This window comes from Bubalus bubalis, chromosome 21 (assembly GCF_019923935.1).
Source record: "Bubalus bubalis isolate 160015118507 breed Murrah chromosome 21, NDDB_SH_1, whole genome shotgun sequence".
In the NCBI taxonomy this organism is placed as follows: domain Eukaryota; kingdom Metazoa; phylum Chordata; class Mammalia; order Artiodactyla; family Bovidae; genus Bubalus; species Bubalus bubalis.
The window spans coordinates 32,489,665-32,512,729 of record NC_059177.1 but is presented as its reverse complement, the minus strand read 5'-3'; the positions used below and the strand labels follow the sequence as shown (position 1 = coordinate 32,512,729).

The 23,065-nt window shown below is 40.5% G+C and overlaps 1 protein-coding gene across 2 annotated transcripts in view; it reads right to left on the bottom strand.

Moving 5' to 3' along the window:
• Window positions 1–1,815: 1,815 nt before the first annotated feature.
• Window positions 1,816–23,065, bottom strand: part of EOGT (EGF domain specific O-linked N-acetylglucosamine transferase) — a 43,031-nt gene continuing 21,781 nt past the window's right edge. For both annotated transcript variants that reach the window (XM_006071458.4, XM_025271926.3), the window contains exons 10-17: window positions 18,398–18,490; window positions 17,983–18,054; window positions 16,441–16,527; window positions 15,813–15,881; window positions 12,526–12,587; window positions 7,197–7,316; window positions 4,921–5,023; window positions 1,816–4,050 (exon numbers count right to left, since the gene is read on the bottom strand). In XM_006071458.4, the coding sequence (XP_006071520.1) occupies window positions 3,904–4,050; window positions 4,921–5,023; window positions 7,197–7,316; window positions 12,526–12,587; window positions 15,813–15,881; window positions 16,441–16,527; window positions 17,983–18,054; window positions 18,398–18,490 (753 nt within the window). In that variant the 3' untranslated portion in view covers window positions 1,816–3,903. The remainder of the gene's footprint in view (window positions 4,051–4,920; window positions 5,024–7,196; window positions 7,317–12,525; window positions 12,588–15,812; window positions 15,882–16,440; window positions 16,528–17,982; window positions 18,055–18,397; window positions 18,491–23,065) is intronic.

Here is a 23,065-nt window from a genome sequence, read left to right as displayed (position 1 = left end):
AAGTGTTTTTCAAATTCTCTCTCCATTGAATGTGTATCAGAGAAAACTATATTGTAATTGCAAGGAATAGCCTAACACCAGGACTACTTTTTCTACTTTCTTTTCCACCCAGCTTCTCTCTTCTCTTTCCTTCTTTCCCTCCCTCCGTCCCTCTTTCCTTTCCTTCTTTCATCCTTTACTTCCTTCATTACCTCTGTTTAAAATCCTTCACAAAGAAAGCCCTATATCCAATCCACCTATTACTTATTAGCTGCGTGGCTTTGGGCAAGTTCCTTAACCTGTTTAAATATCCCAAAGAATGTTTTTTACGTTTGTTAAAAGATTAGAGGTGGGGACCAACAAATAATAAAATGGGACAGAGAACTCATATGGCCCACAAAGCCACTCTCACCTTCTACCATATACTGTCTTCAAGGAGTCTTTAAAACAAATAAAATCTGAATCAAATGAACCCTTAGCTATAACTTTCTATTGGCAGGCAGTAGAAGAGAGAGTAGAACACGCTGAATGGTAACATCACACTATGGAGAGGGCCTGGGAGATCCACCCACCACCACTGCAATGGGAATATTGACCACTGATGGATCACACCAAGATCCTCTCCAGGAACTGCCTTCAGCTGAAGAGAGCTCCTGCTCCAGAATACACCCCTCTGGAGAAATGTCCATATTCAGGGATTCATTGCTATGAGGATCTCCAGCGTTTACAATCAGCTCTACAGTGCCCCCCTGTGGCCTCACTTGCAATTGTGCTGCAGCTAGAGGGCTCCCTCCACGCCAGTCTGGTCCCTTTACTTCCTTCCAGGTGTCCATCAAGCAGCATCTTCCCCAACAAACCAGCTGCATACAAATTTACACCCCATAGTCTGTTCCCCAGGGTACACGACCTGAAACATTTCTCCAGAGTCTCTTTCCAGCATAATAGCTACAGTTCTCCTCTTCAAAGTCAGGCCATTCCTCCTGTTGAGATCCCTTCAATGACTCCCATCTCAATCACTATCAAAGGACAAGAGCCTTCTTGCCATTTGCACACCAGGCCCATTACCTCTTTGACCTCATCTACTACTCCTCTGCCCCCACACTGGCTTCCTGGCTGTTCCTCAAACATACTGGGTACCCTCCTGCCTCAGGACCTTTGCACGTACTATTCCATCATCCTGGAATACTCTTTGCCCGCTGTCTACATTGCTTCCTCCTTTAAATACTTTAAGTCCTGACTCAAAGGTGACCTCAACAAGGACTTCCCTGACCCTCTACCTAAGCGTGCCGGAATCTACCTCCCCCCAGAGCTCCAGAGCCCTCATTCCTGTTTTAGTTTTGTCCATACCATGCTTGTATCAACATCCAACACACAGTATATTTTCCTTATTTAGGTTAATATCTGTCTCCTCCATCAGAACGCAAGGGCCATGAAGGCAATGACTTTTTTCTGTTCGTCTCACTTCTGTATCCCCAGAACCTAGAGTAGAAATGTACAGAGTACTTGCTCCATTAATATTTACCGCATAATCTGGTGTACAAATGTAGGACTATAGATGTGGAATCAGAAGACATGGGATCTTTAGGGAGGTCCCCTAAATAGCATCTGACTTTTGTCACATTAAAAAATGGGAACAACTAAGTTGAGTTTATACAGATTATGCAATATACCATGAAAGCATCACATAATAAACTGCTAAATAATTGTTAAGGTACAACTTTTCCTTAAATTGAATTGTCAGTGACCTACAATCTAGAGCGACCAGATTGCACACACACACAAAAAAAGGTAAACATCTGACATTCAGACACAGAAAATCCTGAAAATAGTCTGGTGTTCAAATAAAATATAAAAAGATTTATTCTAAAGCCATATCCCAAATGTACAAACAATGACATGCATCTCTTTCAAAGACTTAATAAAAAGAGCAGTCTTTACATTTAAAATTTTATAACAATTTGAAGACCTTCTTTTGCTCCCATCAAAAAGAAAGTCTGATAAAAGTGAATTACATAAAGTACCTAGTGTATTTTCTCATTTCTATAAAACGTACTCTTTCTTTGTGAAATATGCAAATGTAACATTTTATTATGAAATTGTTTTCAATCCCTAAAATTCTTGCTCATCTACAGAAGCACATTGCCAAACACTTCTTAAAATGAGGTAAGAAGATAAATGCTGAAACCTTTTTCAGGCCATTTTTTTTAGATGTTTCTGCCTCTCTGACTAAACATGCAACATAGCCTTGACAATTCCTTTCACGTGAATGATCTTCTCAGCAGTTACTCAGTATTTTGGACAAAGAACAGCAGCAACACCAATCATTTCAAAAGTCATATTGTAAGTCTTTTTAAATATTGTAAAGGTCTCAAATCAAAGCTACTGCTACAGTGATTCATTAATTCATTTATAGATATTTTAATAAATATTCCTAAACTCTAGAAGACTGTTGATAATCCTTTAAAGCAGGAGTCAGCAAATGTGTTCTGTAAAGGTCCAGATAATAAATATTTTAGGATTCTCAAGTCACTTGTCTTCTGTATGTTCTTTTTTTCTTTTAACTACTCTAAAACATAAAAAAAATTTTAGCTCTGCTGTACTTTGTTAATCCCTTACTTAAAAAAATAGAAGCTGCTAGTCTCTAAATGAGATTACTCAGTGTTAATAAAATGTAAACTTCACATTTTACAATAAAATAAATCCGTGGTTTCCAACCACTAAATTGAAGGTTCATAAATAGTAAGAAATGAATCTCACTGAGGGAGTAGGGGTGGCTGTCAGATACTTTTTAATCTATGACACTCTCTTATGGCTTCTTACTCATTTTGAACTGGCTAATTCATGTGTGTCTTTACCCTTTTTTGCCTTTACTTTTTTATAGGGGAAAAAAAATCTCTACTTGTGGCTAACTTGAAGTTTGCAAAATCAAACACTGGAATAGTTTCATGCTGAAAGAGGTAGACGGATACACACAGGTATATGCACTTACAAATATGTGCACAATGAAACCACTGTTTCATACATAAATGCTCTCCACAGCTAAGAAAGAGCCGGTGGGAACCAGCTAGAAGATACATAAAACCGTTCTAAAGAACGTTCTCATTTGCTTTTATCATATGTGGTTGTTACACGTGGGGAAAACATGATTTGCATATGAAATATATGAATATGAATTAAGGAAACAGCATGATTTATTCAGGTTCTGGATGAATATAACCTGGCGTTGACTATAAGGATATAACAGAGAACTCATTTGGACTCTGATAAGAATAAAACAGATCTATTTATAATACTGTTTGATCTATAACACAGTCCTATAGCTTGGTACTGAAAACCACAACTGTCTGTGTGTGTGTGTGTGTGTGTGTGTGTGTGTGCACATGTATGCATGGGTGTGTTGCATGTTTTCCTTTCCAATTATGAACAGTAGTGTGTGTGTGTGCATTGCATGTTTTCCTGTCCAACTATGAACAGTGCTATGAACAAACTATGGCAAATAAATGAGTTGTGATTTTACTCAAACATATCATTATCAAGTTGGAAGCCTCTAAAATGATGATCTCATGGTATTCTACAAAAACACTTACAAATTCTAAAACTAAGAAAGTTGCAAACTTTGGCATCCCTAAGAAAAAAGCTCAATGATACCAGTGAGCCCAGGCCCAATTTTTGAACTATAAAAAGTAAAGTTTTCAGTGCAAAAATAGTATCTTGATAAATAGCAATGACACAAAAATCAAACAAAACACTTAAAAGCTATAAAAGACGTAAGTAATATCCTGAAGGCATTGTATTGGTATTTTTTTTAAAAAAAAGATGATTTGGGGCTAGGAGATAACAGGCTGTTTTACCTATTTAACTGTGAGGTGAGTCTGGGTGCAGGACTGCTCAAAAACTCCCTTTTGGCAAAAAGACTGAACAGATTTACAACTCATCATGTTTTTTCTTAAATGGCCACTTTGGGTGTTGCAATACATGATCTGCAGCCTGAAGGACAAGGTACATAAATTCTTCTACATCAAAAGAATAGTTGGTAAACTTTGGATGCTCCCCAAGAGTTGGGTGGTGGCCCTGCAAAAATAGCAAAAGACAAATTTGTAAGCTGTTAAGGATGTGATTTTCTGAACAAGAAGAAAATTATTTCACTTTGGCCAAAAGCAACTATTTTAATTTATGCTCTACATCAGAGGCTGGCAATTTTTTTCAGTAATAGGCCAGATAGCATGTACTTTCTTCAGCTCTGTGGACCACAGAGTCTCCACCACAATTATTCAACCCTGCCACTGGAGTCGGAGAAGGCAATGGCACCCCACTCCAGTACTCTTGCTTGGAAAATCCCATGGACGGAGGAGCCTGGTAGGCTGCAGTCCATGGGGTCGCTAAGAGTTGGACACGACTGAGCGACTTCACTTTCACCTTTCACTTTCATGCACTGGAGAAGGAAATGGCAACCCACTCCGGTGTTCTTGCCTGGAGAATCCCAGGGATGGCGGAGCCTGGCGGGCTGCCATCTCTGGGGTCGCACAGAGTTGGACACGACTGAAGTGACTTAGCAGCAGCAGCAGCAGCCACTGGAGTGCTCAAGGAGCCACAAAAAACATGTGAACAAAAGAGAAGGACTGTGTCCCAATAAAGCTTTATTTATAAAAACGAGTGGAGGGCCAGATACAGCCCACTGGTCTACAGTTTGCAGATCTCGTCTCTAAATAATTTAACAGATCTCTCTAGTCCCAAATTTCATGAAGGTCACTTTTCCACATAAAGACAGAGAATAATTAATTTCCCCTCTCCCACAAGTTTGCAAATATAAAAAATAACAACTCACAATTCCAGAGAACAGTTTTATCTTTGGATTGAAGTTTAAAGACAGTTTGCAATTTAATTAGACAGTTTAAGCCAATTAAAAAATAAAACAAGATGACTTCTGTCATTGAACTTTACCTTATCTTGAGGAAAGACTTTGTTCTGCCTTTGCCAAGTGAGGTAGTGGACACCTCTCAGCCTAGCCAGGTCCAGGTAACAACGTTCATCTCCACAGTTGTACCTAAGGACACAAGGGCATCTGTACATGGGGCTTTGGCCTGGGATTTTTGACCAATCCACAGTTCTTTGGGGAAAAAAATTCACCTCCAAAATATGTTCTTGCAAAATATTGTATAAACAGTAAACAAGAAAGAGAGAGAGATTCATGTTCATAGCAGCAGCATTCAGAATAGCCAAAAGGTGAAAAGAATCTGAATGTGTACCAACTGACGAATGGATAAATAAAACATGGTACATAACCATACAAGGAATTATGCTAATAAAAAGGAATGAGCACTGATCCACGCCCCAACATGGATGAACCTTGAAAACATGACACTAAGTGAAAGCAGCCAGTAAGAAAAAGCCCACGTATTGCATGATTCCACTTCTGTGAAATGTCCATAATGGTAAATCTACAGAGGGAGAAAGGAGATTAGTGGTTTCCAGGGGCTGGGAGAAAGATGGAACCATAGTAACTGCTGAAGAGGACTGATTTTCTCTGGGAGGCAATGAAAATATTGTAAAATTGTGGTGGTGGTTACACAACTCTGTCAATATATTAAAAGCACTGAATTATATGATTTACATGAGTGAACTGTAGTATGGTAGATAAATAGAACTGGTTTATAGAAACACACACACACAAGAGTGAAACAGATTATTTTTTAAATATTTCCATAACTAAATCACCTTAACTTTCAAAAACCAGAACAGGATTAAAGAATGGAGAGGATTTTTATCAACAGGCCTGTGAACTTGATATGAACTCCTAATAACCCCAGCTTGTGCATATGAACATGGCCTTGGGGTGGGTGGGTAACACATTCTCCAAAAGAAACTGATCCCAGGACTGTTGACCTCCAAGGACTGAAATGTCTCAGTGACATTTCTTTTCTTCCTTCCTTTTCCTCTTCCCCCTCCTCTCTCAAGGAGAAAGGAAGAACTAAAATAGAACCCACAATGATCTAGCTATTTCTCTAACATATATATATATATATATTTTTAAAGGTTTTTCAGGGTGTTGAAAGTTCATGGCAACTTTTTTTCTAAATAGTCTCTCATTTAAATGCCAAGTTATTTTTGAAATACGACCACAAAATCAAGATATTTAGATGCAAGGGGAAGAATCCGGTAACAGTAATCACGGTTGGTATCCAGAGTAGAATTACTAAAGGAGAGAGGTCCATGTCTCCACAACCACCCACCGAGTTAGAGCAACGCTGTGGGAAAATTACTTTCACCTGAGGCCCCAGTCTCCTGTGTGTGTATATGGAATCGAACAGGCCCATGGAATTGTATGGTGCCTGTGAGCACCAGGCAAAGAGGGTGGCTTATGTTTTGGAGCTGTGTTCTTCACTAGAAGTACAGATACTCAAACCCTCTCTCTCTCATTTTAAGAGAAAACACATGACATAAAATTTGCCATCTTAACCATTTTTAAGTGTACAATTCAGTAGTACATATAGCTCACTGTTATAACCAATCACCAGAACACTTTCATCATGCAAAAGTGAAACTCTGTCCTCATTAAACACTAAGTTCCCCTTCACCTCTCCCACCAGTTCGTGACACCGGCCCTTCTACTTTCTGTCTCTATGAATCTGACTTCTCTACGTACCTCATGAAAGTGAAATCATACAGTATTCGTGCTTTTCAGAGTAACATTTCACTTAACATAATGTCCTCAAGGTTCATCCCTGTCACTGCACGAGACAGGATTTCTTTCTTTTGTAAGGCTGAATAGTATTCCACTGGGTATGTCTGTGTCTGCATCACATTTCATTTACCCGTTCCATAGTCAATGGACAATTGAGTTTCTTCTACCACTTGCCTAATGAGATAACACTGCTATGAACATGGGTATGCAACACACAGGTTCTCTTTTCACACAATAACTACACTGATGGCAGGGAGAGGCTTTCACAGGAATGCACTCAGAGGAAGGAAACCACAGATTCACATCTCCTGAATCCTGCTGAGATGGGGGAGGAAAGGGTTATTTGCTTGCTAAGGATGCTGATCGCAATCTTCAAACTTTTAGGTCTTTTTTCCTTTTCTTTTTAGATGTATGTATGATGTGACTTCTTTGTAATAATTAAATATTAAGCCTTTTGAGGCTCTGAATGAAAGTCTCAGCAAGCAGAAAAAGCATTATCAGCTGCCTCAATATTAAAGTGTCCCCAAATACTTACAGTTCAAACACGGCAGCCCAGTCTGGAAGGAAAAGCAAATGGGTAAGACCAGCTCCATGCATTCCAATAAATATGTCTGTGTTATGCGTGATTCTCAGCTGATCTAAAAACCCAAGTTCCCTGTGAACATAAAGAACAACAAAAGAAAGGGGAGGAGAGGGAAAGTACTGAGTTGAGTAAGCTCACGATTCATGGTAACATTTATACAAGTGTCTTTCCCAGTTGAAAGTACATTTCCTCATGATATTTGCCAATTTCAAGCCTACTTCCATAACAGCTTACTTAATAAATATTTTTTCTAAGCTTGCCTTCTTTAAAACTTGCATGTTCTTATTTTAGAAGGAAACTTTTATACCTGTCTTAAATGGAAAACTAATAACACATGACATAAAACTGTAAAAATGGGTATAATAAAGCTAAAAGGCATTATTCCAAGGTAGGTAGGTAACACTACAAGGCAAAGCTCTGATCCCAAGGCTCACTCTCTTTTTAAAAAGTGGAATTAGCAAGCATTACAGTGATGTTATGATATATTTAGCAACCAACTGAAAACTATTTCCTTAAGATCATACAAGAACTTTTCAAAAATAAAACAAATTCTTGCTTGCATGATTTGAGTTATTCAATTGACATCTGTGTACCGCTAAAATTATCTCAGATACCATGAGGGCATTTTCCTGCCTGTGCAACAGATGAATCCACAATTTTATGCGTGCTGGTCTTTGAATTCAAGACACTGAAAGATGTGCAAACTTTGAAACGAAAGTAAGAGGCAAAAGGTCCACAAATCAAGGTAAATTGCAAGTGGTTAAACAGGAGATGGTAAGAGTGAATATTAACAGTTTAGGAATCAGTGAACTAAAATGGACAGGAGTGGGAGAATTTAATTCAGATGACTATTATATCTACTACTGTGGGCAAGAATCCCTTAGAAGAAATCGAGAAGCCCTCAGAGTCAACAAAAGGGTCCGAAATGCAGTACTTGGGTGTAATCTCAAAAATGACAAAGTGATCTCAGTTCATTTCCAAGGCAAACCCTTCAGTATCACAGTAATCCAAGTTTATGCCCCAACCACTAATGCCAAAAAAGTTGAAATTGAATGGTTCTATCTAGACCTACAAGACCTTTTAGAACTAACACCCAAAAAAGATGTCCTTTTTATCAGAGGGGACTGGAATGCAAAAATAGGAAGTAAAGAGATACCTGGAGTAACAGGCAAGTTTCGCCTTGGAGTACAAAATGAAGCAGGGCAAAGGCTAACAGACTTTTGCCAAGAGAAAGCAGTGGTCATAGCGAACACTCTCTTCCAATAACACAAGAGACGACTCTACACATGGACATCACCAGATGGGCAATACTGAAATCAGATTGATTATATTCCTTGCAACTGAAGATGGAGAAGCTCTATAGAGTCAGCAAGAACAAGACTGGGAGCTGACTATGGCTCAGATCATGAACTTCTTATTGCAAAATTCAGACTTAAATTGAACAAAGTAGGGAAAACCACTAGACCATTCAGGTATGACCTAAATCAAATCCCTTACGATTATACACTGGAAGTGACAAATAGATTCAAGGGATTAGATCTGATAGACAGAGTCCCTGAAGAACTATGGACAGAGGTTCGTGACATTGTACAGGAGGCAGTGATGAAAACCATCCCCAAGAAAAAGAAATGCAAAAAGGCAAAATGGTTGCCTGAGGAGGCCTTACAAATAGCTGAGAAAAGAGAGGCAAAAGGCTAAGGAGAAAAGGAAAGAAACACCCATCTGAATGCAGAGTTCTAAAGAACAGCAGGGAGAGATAAGAAAGCCTTCCTAAGTGAACAGTCCAAAGAAATAGAGGAAAACAACAGAATAGGAAAGACTAGAGACCTCTTCAAAACAATGAGAGATACCAAGGGAATATTTCATGCAAAGATGGGCACAATTAAGGACAGAAGTGGTATGGATCTAACAGAAGCAGAAGATATTGAGAAGAGGTGGCAAGAATACACAGAAGAACTGTACAAAAAAGATCTTCATGACCCAGATAACCACGATGGTGTGACCACTCACCTAGAACCAAACATCCGGAATGTGCAGTCAAGTGGGCTTTAGGAAGCATCACTACAAAGCTAGTGGAGGTGATGGAATTCCAGCTGAGCTATTTCAAATCCTAAAAGATGATGCTGTGAAAGTATGTACTCAATATGCCAGCAAATTTGGAAAACTCAGCAGTGGCCACAGGACTGGAAAAGGTCAGTTTTCATTCCAATCGCAAAGAAGGGCAATGCCAAAGAACGTTCAAACTACCACACAATTGCACTCATCTCACACACTAGCAAAGTAATGCTCTAAATTCTCTTCAACAATACATGAACCGAGAACTCCCAGATGTTCAAGCTGGATTTAGAAAGGCAGAAGAACCAGAGAACAAATTGCCAACATCTGTTGGATCATAGAAAAAGCAAGAGAATTCCAGAAAAACATCTACCTCTGCTTTATTGATTACACTGAAGTCTTTGACCGTATGGATCACAACAAACTGTGAGAAATTCTTAAAGAGATGGGGATACCAAACCACCTTTTTCCTCCTGCAAAATCTGTATGCAGGTCAAAAGGCAATGGTTAGAATTGGACATGGAACAACAGACGGGCTCAAAACTAGGAAAGGAGTAGGTCAAGGCCATATATTGTCACCTTGCTTATTTAACTTATATGCAGAGTACCTCATGTGAAATGTCAGGATGGATGAAGCACAAGCTAGAATCAAGATCTCTGGGAGAAATATCAATAATCTCAGATATGTAGACAACACGACCCTTATGGCAGAAAGCAAAGAGGAACTAAATAGCCTCTTGATTTGGCCACCTGATACAAAGAGTTGCCTCATTGGAAAAGACCCCGCTGCTGGGAAAGACAGAAGGCAGGAGGAAAAGGAGGACGAGATGGTTGGAATGCATCACTGACTCAATGGACATGAGTCTGAGCAGGCTCCGGGAGATGGTAAAGGACAGGGAGGTCCGGCGTGCTGCAGTCCATGGGGTCACAAAGAGTCTGACACTACTGAGTGACTGAACAACAAGAACAACAGCCAAAAAAGTTCACTGAAGTGAGGCTGGGAAGAAATGCTGGACAGAGTCTAATATTCTGATAAATAAAATAGAATCCAATCTCTGAGTCCCACCCACCCAAAGTGAAGAAAAATAAATGAACAAGATCTGTTTGCATCGAAGAAGGGGAAGCAACTTTCCTCTTAATCAGCTACTCCTCTTTGAAGAGCTTCCTCTCAGGACAGAACAGAAATCCCGCACCTGCACAAGGGAAGGAAGACAAAGGCGCCAAGTGCGTCTCACACGAGGTACACGTGCCTCAGTTTCCCCGGGATGCCCACTGATACTGAGGGGAACAAGGGGCATTTGTCCAGGGAACACATCTGTGAGTGGTCATTTCTGGGAAATGCCTATAGATCAAAACTCACAAAGCTCAACTATTATGTTTCTATCACGTTCCTCAGGTTGGCAAGGTCTGAATTTACTGTCACTAACCCTGGGCTCTCTTCTTGCCTCTGCACTTCCTCCGGTGGCAGTGAGGATTGCCACCATCGGGTTAGTGTCACCTGTCAGACAGAAAGAGCTTCAGAAACTTCACAAGACTCTTGAAAGAGGAAGATGAGCCAGAGCAAGGAAAGCATTAAGAATACGTGTCAGTGCTCACAGACTTAGATTAACGAACTTATGGCTGTTGGTGAGAAGGGACAGTTGGGAAGATCATGTATGGACGGTTATACTAAAATGGATAACCAACAAGGACCTACCATACAGCACATGGAACTCTGCTCAACGTTATGTGGCAGCATGGATAGGAGGGGAGTTTGGGGGAGAAGGATATACGTATATGTATGGCTGAGTCCCTTTGCTGTCCACCTGAAACTACCACAATATTGTTAATCGGTTCTACCCCAATACAAAATAAAAAGTTTAAAGGTTGGGGGGAAAAAAGACTAAGTCTCAATAAACAGTTGCTGTTCTTGCAACTGCTATTTATTTGTACTTAGTGTCTGCTGCTGGGACATGGCCATGCTTCCTCCATAACTGTCTTCCTACTTCGAAGCCTGGTGACCAGTTCATGGCAGGTACCTGACAAAGACTTGTTGTGTAAATGAACAAACGTGTAACAAATGAGGTGCTAAATGCCCAGGCTTACTAATAAGTTTAAACCGAACCATGTCAGGCACTGTATGTTGGTAAATGTGTACTTTTTAACACAGAAAAAAGCTGTTAAATTTGGAAAACAACACTATGACTATGGGTGGGTGAAACGGAGAGAGAAAAGTTTTCATTTTCCTTTGGAACTTTTCTATACTGCTTGACTTTTTCAATCAAGAACATGTATTACTTTTATAGCCCTATAGTTTCTACATCAACAGGGGTTATGTAGACAGGGGTTACATAACATATAACATATGATATAGTATCGAGATCAACAGGGGCTACATAAATGGTAGGCAAATTCTATCTTTCTAATTTTTTACTTATGTTAGAATTTTAAAGGAAATGTAAAAAAAAAATTGTTTTTTCTTTTTCTTTTTAGCCTCACCCCACAGCATGTGAGACCTTGGGTCCCCAGCCAGGGATCTAACCCATACCTCCAGCATTAGAAGGCGGAACCACTGGGGAAGTCCCCAAAATGTAAATATTTTATAAGATTTTTTTTAAACCTCATACTGTTCAATGAACCTCAAATTATTCCCATATGACTAATCTTAGGCCAGAAGATGAAACCCAGCTGCTAACAGGGCAATTCAGGTTTATGCCATTTTTTAAAATTTGGAAGTACTTGCTAGTTTTAAGATTTTTTTTTTTTTTGATGTGGACCATTTTTAAAGTCTTTATTGAATTTGTTGCAATATTGCTTCTGCTTTATGTTTTGATTTTTGGGGGCCACAAGGCATGTAGGATTTAGTTCCCCAACCAGGGATTGAACCAGCAGCCCCTACATTAAAAGGTGAAGTCTTAATCACTGGACCGCCAGGGAAGTCCCCCAGTTGCTGACTTTAGAAATTCAGAAATTTCAAATGAAAATAGGATTCATCACTTCTCTTTAAAAAGGGATAGTGTGGCAACATCAGGCCTGTCACAGAGGAAGAACTTCTGCCACTAGACTTGGCATCCTCACCTGCCCACTTCATTCACTGATGGTATCTGCTTGTCCCTTCCAGATCCACGAGTGCCAACACCTCCCATTCACAAAGTCCTCCCTCCTCTCCCCGCCAAAGGATGAGGAGGCTCCTCCCTCATCCAAGCCAAAGAGGACAGGATCTGCCCAAGACTGGATTATTACTTACTTATACTTATAATCAACAATCTGGACCTCAAATGTAGATACTGTTTTCAGTGCATTTACAAGCTGGGGGAAAAAAGAAATATATTTAGAATTTCTTTTCCTTCCTTCTCTTCAGTTTTATTTACCTTGAAGTCCTCAAATTTCTTATTTTTCATGTAAAGTTATGTTTCAAGTATTAAATCCCCTTTATATTTTCATACAAATATGTTTCAGTTTTAAACCTTAACTGAGTTCAAGTGCAGGCTCCACCTCTGCATTTTAGGGAGGAACACACCACCTTCCTAAAATTGCTCTGCACTGGGCTGCTATGAGGATGAAAGGAGAAAATTCATAAAAGCAAAGGGCTTGTCATAGACACACATGAAATGTTACCTTTTAGCTACTGTTATTCTAATAGTTAGTCCCTCAACTTTCGATGTATATTCCCTGGGCACCGACTTTGTTTCAGAATTTTCTTCCTACCCATTATATCATTTCAGACAAACACCTAGTGCTTTGGAACCTCATCCACCAAAAATACCAAACGCCTGGCAGAAAAAAATTTCAACATCTCTACATAGAAAAACAACTATACTTTTAGCAAAGAGAAAACAACTAAGCTCGATTAATTCATCATCACATCAAAAGCATCGCCATGGTTCTCTAGGTCCCTCACAAATAAGCCACCTTAACCCAACACCTCGATCACTGCTTTTCAGAAGCATTTTGTATTTGTATCCTGCTCTCTCATGTTACACTCTGATTGCAGCAACAACAGGTGCAGAAGCATCACTGACTCTGCACTGAAATCATGCTGGCATTTCCAAGTGCTTTAGGTATATGTCACTTCCTGCTCACAAATACCATACCAAGGAAGTATTATATTATACACATTTCATAAATGGTGTACTGAAGTCTTAGAGAAGGTAAACAACTTTCCCAGGATCTCCCGTATAGCAAATGGCAGGGCCAAAACTAAATCTAGGTCATCTGACCCCAGAACCTGTGTTCTTGGCTAGTGCACTTCCAGTCTATCATTTATAAAAAGCAACCAGCAGTGGCCCAAATCCAATCCCATCCCCCATCACACACTCACAGAGTTATAAAGTGGAAGTTTCTCTCACTGGCCAGTCCCTGGACGCCCACAGATACACTGTTTATAGCAAGTAATTGAAGGAGTGAGGAGAGATTAGAATTCCACTTTCCAGGGGAGAATTAATCAGAGGGCATGAGCCCCTGTCTTATAATGAGATGGGCCTACCTAAAAGGAGTCACATGTCTCCAAGGATCCCGAAGGAAGTGTGCTCTTTTCCATGATTTCTAGTCAGACCAGAGACATGGCCATATCCCTTCCGGAATGACTGCTCTAACCTTGAGTCTGGGCAAGACTGCATGAACCATCATTTAAAGAGGGTATCTAGGTTTTGTTATCTATTCACAAGTCAAGGAAAAGGGAAAAGTGCTTTCTTCTCTGCCTGGGAGTTCAGGGATACCAATTCTGGGAGCAAAGCAACCAGTTGGGCACACAATGGCTTGGGGTTGGAGCTAAATGACCAAATCCTGCCTTAGGGCAAGAGCATCCAGGCGACCTGCGGGGCTGGATGTGAGAGCATGGACGGCAGCAGAGCAGCACCCACTGGTGGCACCTTTCCACTGGACTTTGCTCCAGCAGTTGACCGACGGACAGGGAAGGAAAGTGGTTAGCCTCCACCCAGGTGAAGCTGGGTTACAGCTATGGAATGTTCTCTGCCTATGAAGTAGGCTCCCTTCCCTCCCCCACCCCGCCCCGTTAGTCTGCTCACCAGCTGGGTGAACTTGGGCATGTTTTTTTTAACCTCCAAGGTTCAGTGTTCTCATTTAGAATGGAAACAATAATAAAATACTGATATTATTGGTCTGCTGGGAGAGTTGAAGGACAGGCAGAGGGAACACATGCTTGGCACATACTTGCATCCAAAACGTGCTACCTTACCAATAGGTACTACTCATCTGCCTACTAATGACGCATCTCATCTGTCTACCCCTCAGTGCATTGACTTGATACATTTTTATTTCCAGGTCTTTAAAACATACATACACACGCTGTTCATTTCTTCCATCCACAGAGCTTACAATCGATGCCTCATTACACCATATGTTCATGTCCTCCATAATCCATATGTGTCTCGAAAAGAGATGCTAATTACACAATTTGGATCAGCCTCTTAGGCATCCAAATTAACTTGTGCCAAACATTTTACCCATCAAAAGATGCCCCCAAATTCCCTCCCATCTCAAGTCCACTGAAGTGCTTAGGCTAACTGTCCAGGAGTTCATGCCTGATCCTCACTACCTCTCCTGGCCTCACCGAGGCTATAACTTTACACTCCCACAAGCAGTGTCATAGGCTCTATCTCTAAGATATATCCCGAAACCATTTATCTTGTCATCCCTCCTGTCCTCCCCTTCATCTAAGCTCTTATCGGGGCAACAGCTCTTAATCAATCTCCCTGATCCTATTCTTGCAGCCAGAGTGATTTACAAATAAATAAAGAAATCAGTTTCATGCCTCTCTATTTGCTACTATGACAAATTACTACACACTTATCATCTTAAAACAACACAATTTATCCTCTTACAGTTCTGTAGCACAGAAATTTGACACACAGAGACAGAAGTCTCAGTGGGATGAAATCAGGGTGTACGCAGTGCTGCACTCCTTGTGGAATCTCTAGGGGACAATCCTTGTCTTTTCCAGACATCTAGAAACCTTACTATTGCAAGCACACTGCCCTGGCCTGCTGTTGCAGGGAGCCTTCCATTGCAATCTTGTTGAAATTAAGTATAAGTAATGAATTGACATTGTTGACATGAGTCGGGAAGCATAAAAGGGGAACAATTTCTAAGATACCCATGAAAAGGATAAGGACTTTTCCAACTTCATCTGCTGCTGGAGGCCACAGTCTTGCTACACTTCATCTACCATCTGCCCAAAGATATTCGCTCAGCTGCTAGTTTGTCCAGAGACAAAACGCCTGGCAATCCATGGCAGCAAAGGCAGGACTCGGGCAGTTTTGTCTCTGTTTCCACTCTCAGTTAGTGCAGAGGAACGTCTATAGTAAGGCAGGGCTCATTTAGTAATGTCTGGTTTGATGATTTCCAGTAGAAATCTCATAAATGAACTGGGTGCAGCCATCAAAATATTCTAAAAGCTAATAATTCCAAACCAAAGCATTTAGTAGGATATGAAAAAAAAAAAAAACAAAGCACATTACTCATAGGAAGTTAAATTCAATATGTCGCTATTAAAAATGCATACAAAAAACTGACCTCATTTTGGTTCAGTATTTTCCGATACTCTGTGCTCCGTGCGAGAATGGTCACTCGAATTTTTCCACCCTGTGAAAAAGGCAAAATATTGTTGTGTATGCCTGGACTAATATAATTATGTAAAATTTAAAAATAAAATAAAATTTAAAATAAAAAAATAAATAAATAAAACTTAAAATGGGATTTTCACCAAGAGATAAAACTCAATAAGGACATCTTTATGGGACTTTTTGTTTTCCTTTTAGCCTGATTTCTTCACAGTTCTCCCAGGGGATAAAAATGTACTCACTTTAGCCACAGAAGGCAAAATGCATTCATTACACTACTTCTGTTTGTTTGGGTATATTTGGGGGCAGAGGATGTGTGGGCTGGGTGGGAGCTTGGGAGAGGAAGGGGAGAGATAGGGAAAGGAAAAGGAAAAAAAAAAGTACATTCTTCCACTATCTCTTAGTTTATCAAAATTTCCTAGGTTGTTGACATCTGATTTCAAATTACTCCAGGTCAGAATTTCTGGTTAACCCAGAAAACACTGTCTGCTGAAGATCTCCTTTTTCTGTAAAGATGATATTGACTTTTATCAGGGGGTGAAAAGTCGAGCCTACCTCAGAAACCATAACGCAGCCATTACCTTGGGACCCTCTTGTGTGATGTTCAGTCTGTGCAGTACATGCTGGGAAAATGCCCTGAATAACCCGGTATTTTGACACCCAGAGATCTACAATAAAAAACAATATTTCCTATTACAATGAGTAATTTCTGCATTGCTATTTAAGATGTTCTCAAGTTATACATAAGTACTATCTTAATGGCCATCATCAAAAAATCTATAAACAATAAATGCTGGAGAGGATATGGAGAAAACGAGGCCCTCCTACACTGTTGGTGAGAATGTAAACTGATACAGTCATTATGGAAAACGGTATGAAGATTCCTTGAAAAACTAGCAATAAATCTATCATCAGTTCAGTTCAGTTGCTCAGTCCAACTCTTTGCCACCCCATGGACTGCAGCATGCCAGGCTTCCCTGTCCATCAGCAACTCCCAGAGCTTGCTCAAACTCATGTCCATCAAGTCAGTAATGCCATCCAACAATCTCATCCTCCATCATCCCCTTCTCCTACTGCCTTCAATCTTTCCCAGCATCAGGTCTTTTCAAATAAATCAGTTCTTTGCATCAGGTAGCCAAAGTATTGGAGCTTCAGCATCAATTCTTTCAAAGAATATTCACCCATTCCAGTCCATTTTAGTTCACTGATTTCTAAAATGTTAATGTTCACTCTTGCCATCTCCTTTTTGACCACTTCTAATTTACCATCGATTCATGGACCTAACATTCCAGGTTCCTATGCAATATTGCTCTTTACAGCATCGGAATTTACTTCCATCACCAGTCTGGGTCTAGGTCATCTACCATATGACCTAGCAATCCCACTACTGGGCATATAACCCGAGAAAACCACAATTCTAAAAGACACATATATACCCCAATGTTCACGGTGGCAATATTTATAATAGCCAAAGCACGGAAGCAATCTAGATGTACATCAACAAATGAATGGATAAAGATGTGGTACATACATACAATGGAATGAAAAGGAACGCATTTGAGTCAGCTGTAGTAAGGTAGATGAATCTAGAGCCTCTTATACAGAATGAAGTCAGTCAGAAAAACAAGTATCATATATTAACGGATATATGGAATCTAGAAAAATGGTACTGATGAACCTAGTAGAGAATGGACTTGTAGACATACCAGGGGAAGGTGAGAGTGGTATGAATTGGGAAAGCAGCAATAACATACATTCACTATCACATGTAAAACAGACAGTTAGTGGGAAGTTGCTATATAACACAGGGAGCCCAGTCTGGCACTCTGTGATGACCTAGAAGGGTGGGATAAGGGGAGAGCAGGGAGGCTCAAAAGGGAGGGGATGTGTATATGTATATATATATATATATACACATATAACTATGTATGTGTGTGTATGTGCATATATATATATATAATTATGACTGATTCACATTGTTGTGTGGCAAAAACCAATACAACATTGTAAAGCAAATTTCCACCAATTAAAAAAAATTTAATTTTTTCTTTTAAATGTTATCTTAAAATCCACCAAGAATCAATTCTCTGGATATGACTGTCAACCACACATGACATGCTTACCAGAGGGGTGTTATAGAACAGCCCGTATCTCATCCGGGGAAGTAAGGAAAAAATAGCTTCTTTAAAACATACCTAAGAATGGAGATATTTTAAAAGGTGAGAGAATTACAATCTGCATCCTTCACACCAAAACCGCAATTTTTTTATAGAAAAAATTAATCTCTATTTTGCATTAAAATATTTTGATTAGCTAATTATTTCAATCAAATGGCATTCATATTTTCAGAAAAGTTATAGGGAAAAGTTTTTAAAAGCTACGTGGTTAAAATAATCATGACGATTCTAGTTATTACAAAGAAACTAAGGAGTTAGAAATCAATAATAGCTCATAGAAACCCAGATTAAATATTTATTTGATGAGTGAGCCATTGATAATGACAGTTATTTACAGGCATTTCAGTAAAGCTTCCAGTACCCTTTTGGAGTCATAAGTTTTCAAATGTATAACATCATAATCAGTAAATGCTTTCCACGTGTCGGAGAACAGGTCACCATATCCATAGGAGCTCTGAAAGTGGAAACAAAGTAAGTTAGGGAATGTGGCTAAACCTGGATTTTCAAAAACATCAGAAAACACTTGAATTAGCTTGTTAGTGAACCAACAACCTGAAACACAGTTCATAAAATCCATAGAAGAAAAATGAATTTTCATCTTGGGCCTGAGCAAGTCCCTAATTTGATGTAATAGCATCAGAAATAATCATCACAATTATAATCTCGGTCTGCTACAAATGTTTTGTTTTCCTACCCCAGCCCTTTTTATTCTCATGTCCTTAAAACTGGAACTATTGTGCGGTTTTTTTTCTGTGAATTTTCTATCCAAACCACACAACACATAGACACATTACCTTTTGTACACACCAGAACATGCACAGGGAGCAAAACTCATCAGAGCAGACAGAATGCACTTTTGGAAAGAAATCTGAGCGCTTATGGAATCTAGAAACATGGTACTGATGATCCTATTTACAGAGAAGAAAAGGAGATGCAGATGTACAGGCAGGACTGGTAGGCACAGCGGGGGAAGGAGAGGGTAGGACAAATTGAAGAAGGAGCACTGACATATATTATGCACTATCATATGTAAAACATTACCTAGTGGGAAGCCGCTATACAACACAGGGAGCCTAGCCTGGCACTCTGTGATGACCGAGAAGGGTGGGATGTCAGGGAGACGGAGGCTCAAGAGGGAGAGGACACACACATACACACACACACACACACACACACACACACAGTTATGACTGATTCATGTTAACGTATGGCAGAGACCACCACAACATTGTAAAGCAATTATCCTCCAAGGAAAAAAAAATCTGAGAGTAAGAAAATGCTTTGAAAGTTTTAACATTAAAAATATAATGTTAGTAACTCTAGGAAATGATCTCCCTATTGATTAATGAGTAATATTTGATAATTCCCTTTGACATTAATCAGAGTAATGGCAATAGTATCTTGCATACTTCCTACATCCCAGGCACTGTTTTAAGAACTTGACATTATTAACACATTAAACCACTGCACTAACTTCATGAGTGAGGGAATACCATTATCCCTATTTTACAGATGAGGAAACTGAGACAAAGTTAAAGTAATCTACCTCAACTGTAGAGCTGCTGGGTTTACAGAGCTAGGATTAAATCCAGTCTATTTGGTTCCAGACTCCATACGTGTAACCTGTATATGGCAGAACTAATTCTTTCTGGACACTTACCAAATGCATTTCATTTTTGAAAAGTAGAAATTAATTACTACTCCATCAGTTGAAAGAAGTAGATCAATTTATATAAAAATGGTAGAATTTAGATGGAAAAACTCAGCCAAAAGAAATAGGAAATACACACTGTAGGGTTACATTCAAGGTCTCCAGCTGGCTACACATGATGTTCATTATGTCCATGTCTTTTTATCTTTACAGCATTCTTTTTTTTTCAGATTTTGAAAAGTTTATGTTGCACATATTAGAGTCATTTCAAAGGTATTGAGAACTGTTAGATGCGAAGATAAAAAATAAAAATTCTTTGCTTTAGTGGGTCTCTGGTGCTGTTCTAATAAAGGTCCTTCTCAACACCATCAAAAATTACATGTTCCTGTTTTGGTTCAATAATAAATAAAGGGTAATTAAAGAAGTGATTCTAGGCAGTTTCCTGAGATAAAATACTTGTGATGAAATAAGATGAAATAAGGAAAATTTAATAATAAAATACAGTGATCCTGACTGATCCCTTTTCAGAGATGGCATGTGTTATTCAGCAGTAACCACCTCGAGAAGCTTCTTTTTCCACATCCCTCAAATTCAAATGATTTGCCACACAGGAAGGAGGGACTTTTCCAGTCTTATGTTGAAGAATATTTGTACAGTCTTAAGATGACATAAAATTTCCTCCTGTGTATATCTCAAATGTAAGACAATCTATGACTTAGAAATTCCCCTTTTAAGAATCTGCCCTTCAGAAATTCTAGGATGACTGTGTAAAGATACATGTATATGAAAAAGATGTTCAGGACAGAATTTCTGTAAAGTGCAAAGAACTGGAAACAAATTAAATGTGTTCAATGTAGGGGCAAAGGGAAATACATGCACTAAGGCATTCCTGGTGGCTCAGGCAGTAAAGAATCCACCTGCAATGCGGGAGATCCAGGTTCGATTCCTGGGTTGGGAAGATCTCCCCTGGAGGAGGGCATGGCAACCCACTTCAGTATTCTTGCCTGGAGAATCCCATGGACAGAGGAGCCTGGTGGGCTACAATCCATGGGGTCGAAGAGTCAGACTCGACTGAGCGATTTCACATTATATATATATGCTGCTGCTGCTGCTCCTGCTAAGTCGCTTCAGTCATGTCCGACTCTGTGTGACCCCATAGACAGCCTCTTACCAGGCTCCCCTGTCCCTGGGATTCTCCAGGCAAGAACACTGGAGTAGGTTGCCATTTCCTTCTCCAATGCATGAAAGTGAAAAGTGAAAGTGAAGTCGCTCAGTTGAGTCCAGCTCTTAGCGACCCCATGGACTGCAGCCTACCAGGCTCCTCCGTCCATGGGATTTTCCAAGCAAGAGGACTGGAGTGGGGTGCCATTGCCTTCTCCATTATATATATACACACATACACATACACATCCTAATGTAAGTCCTTGTATAAGTGTTGTATAAAGATGTGTTTACATTTATTAAAATAAAGTCTTGCAATGGATTCTCACATATGCTAACCACAATTAACCTTCAAAGGAAATGGAATTCGAGGAGATAAAGGAGACTTTAAAAAAAAAAAAACTTTATATACTTCTGGGTTGACTGAACTCATTATAACTTGGTCTTAGTTGTATAATTAAAAATAGTAATAATAAAGCTATAGTACACTTCTTAGCACAAGGGAAGGCGGAAAGCCTGCAGTAAGCCCCCTGGTGCTCCTTGTGTAAGAGCAATCCTGCCAGAAATGCATCTGCAGGAGTGTCCCCGGGTGCGCGGCTCCAAGTCAGCAGTTACACTGCCGAGTTCTGTGCAGGTGAGAGGGGCGGCCTCAGATGCTTCCTTGCGGGGAGAGTCTGTAAACTGATCTGAAGTGTAGATCACCACCAGCTCCCAACTCCTCCTCGGGGCACACAGCTCATCCAGGGCCACAAAGACTGGTTCCAAAACAACACCATCCACCGCAGCGGGGTTCAACTCATGTCAGCCTAGGGTGGCAGACCTGCTTCCCTCAAGGCCTTCCCAGCAAGAGAGAACCAGGTGGCAGCCACAGGACACCTCACTACCACTCCCAACCTCCCTACAGGTCTCTGGGGGCCTCCAGCAAAAGAGAACCAGGTGGCAGCCACAGGACACCTCACTACCACTCCCAACCTCCCTACAGGTCTCTGGGGGCCTCCAGCAAAAGAGAACCAGGTGGCAGCCACGGGACACCTCACCCACCCACATCCTCCCTACAGGCTTCTGGGGGTCTCGATTCTGACACAACCTGGTACTTGCCTGTCCTGAGACCCTGACTGAGCCACGAGCAAAGGCCTCTCTGACCAAGAAAACAGGTTCTAAATGGATCACAGAGAGGAGCAGAGGAGGGAGGTCACATCAGGGCGGCCAACTTGCTCGACTAAATGCACCCTGCGAGTACAGGGCAGTCGAGGTCAGGCTGCACGAACACCATGTGTCCCATTAACTGAGTAACTGGGGAGCCCCAAGGTGCCCATGCACCTTATTCACTCCACCCCAGCAGGCGTAGAGAAGGGGAGAGGCTGTAGACGCTGGCTGAGTTTAGTTTACTCCACTAGAGGAAGACACGGAAAAGCGTGCAACGAGATACAAGGAAGCTTCTGGAAAACTTTCCGTCAATTTAACAAGATCTTCAGGGAAGTACAGGGAGATGAGGAAGCACTGTGGTTGCAAGGCACAGGTCTGGGGACAGACTGCTTAGATGGGAACCCTGACTCCACCCCTCACCGACTGCGTTGTCTTAGAAATACTACCACCTCAGCTTCCTCAACTCTAAAATAAACAAATAGAAACCCTGGCCCACGAGAGTTGTGAGTATTATGAGAACATCAGATGTAAATGAAAAATAAAAAAACCACAACAACCCTGAGTTAATCATTCAGAGCTACAGGGAGCCTGTGCATGGGACCTAGAAACCACAATCATATACAAAAAGAGGAAACAAAGGGACAGCAGATCCTTTTGCTCAGAAAAACATTTCTAAGAAATAGAACTGTGTGGCAGCAAAACTGAAACACAAGAGGGAAGTGAAAACACATGCAAAAAAGGAAAGCAAAAAGTGAGCATTAAGTTGCTGAAAATGTTAGAAACAGTTCTCATCAGGCTTGAAATCAAACTATAGGGCTAGGGAGCCATGATGATGAAACCTCTCGTCACAGCTCTGCTACCAGCCCCAAAACAGTTCCCCTTCTGCAAGACAACCTGACCTCAGTTCACGGTGCAGCTCTGCCCTCTGGAACTGGACAGCATGCCTCCACCGTGTGCTAGGGGCCATGGCTTGTGATTCTAAGACACCTGACGGGTACACTGAGTGTGGAGGGGACAGAGCTCAAAGACTTCTGTAACTGGCTTGCCTCTCAGGATCCTGGTGGCGTGGCC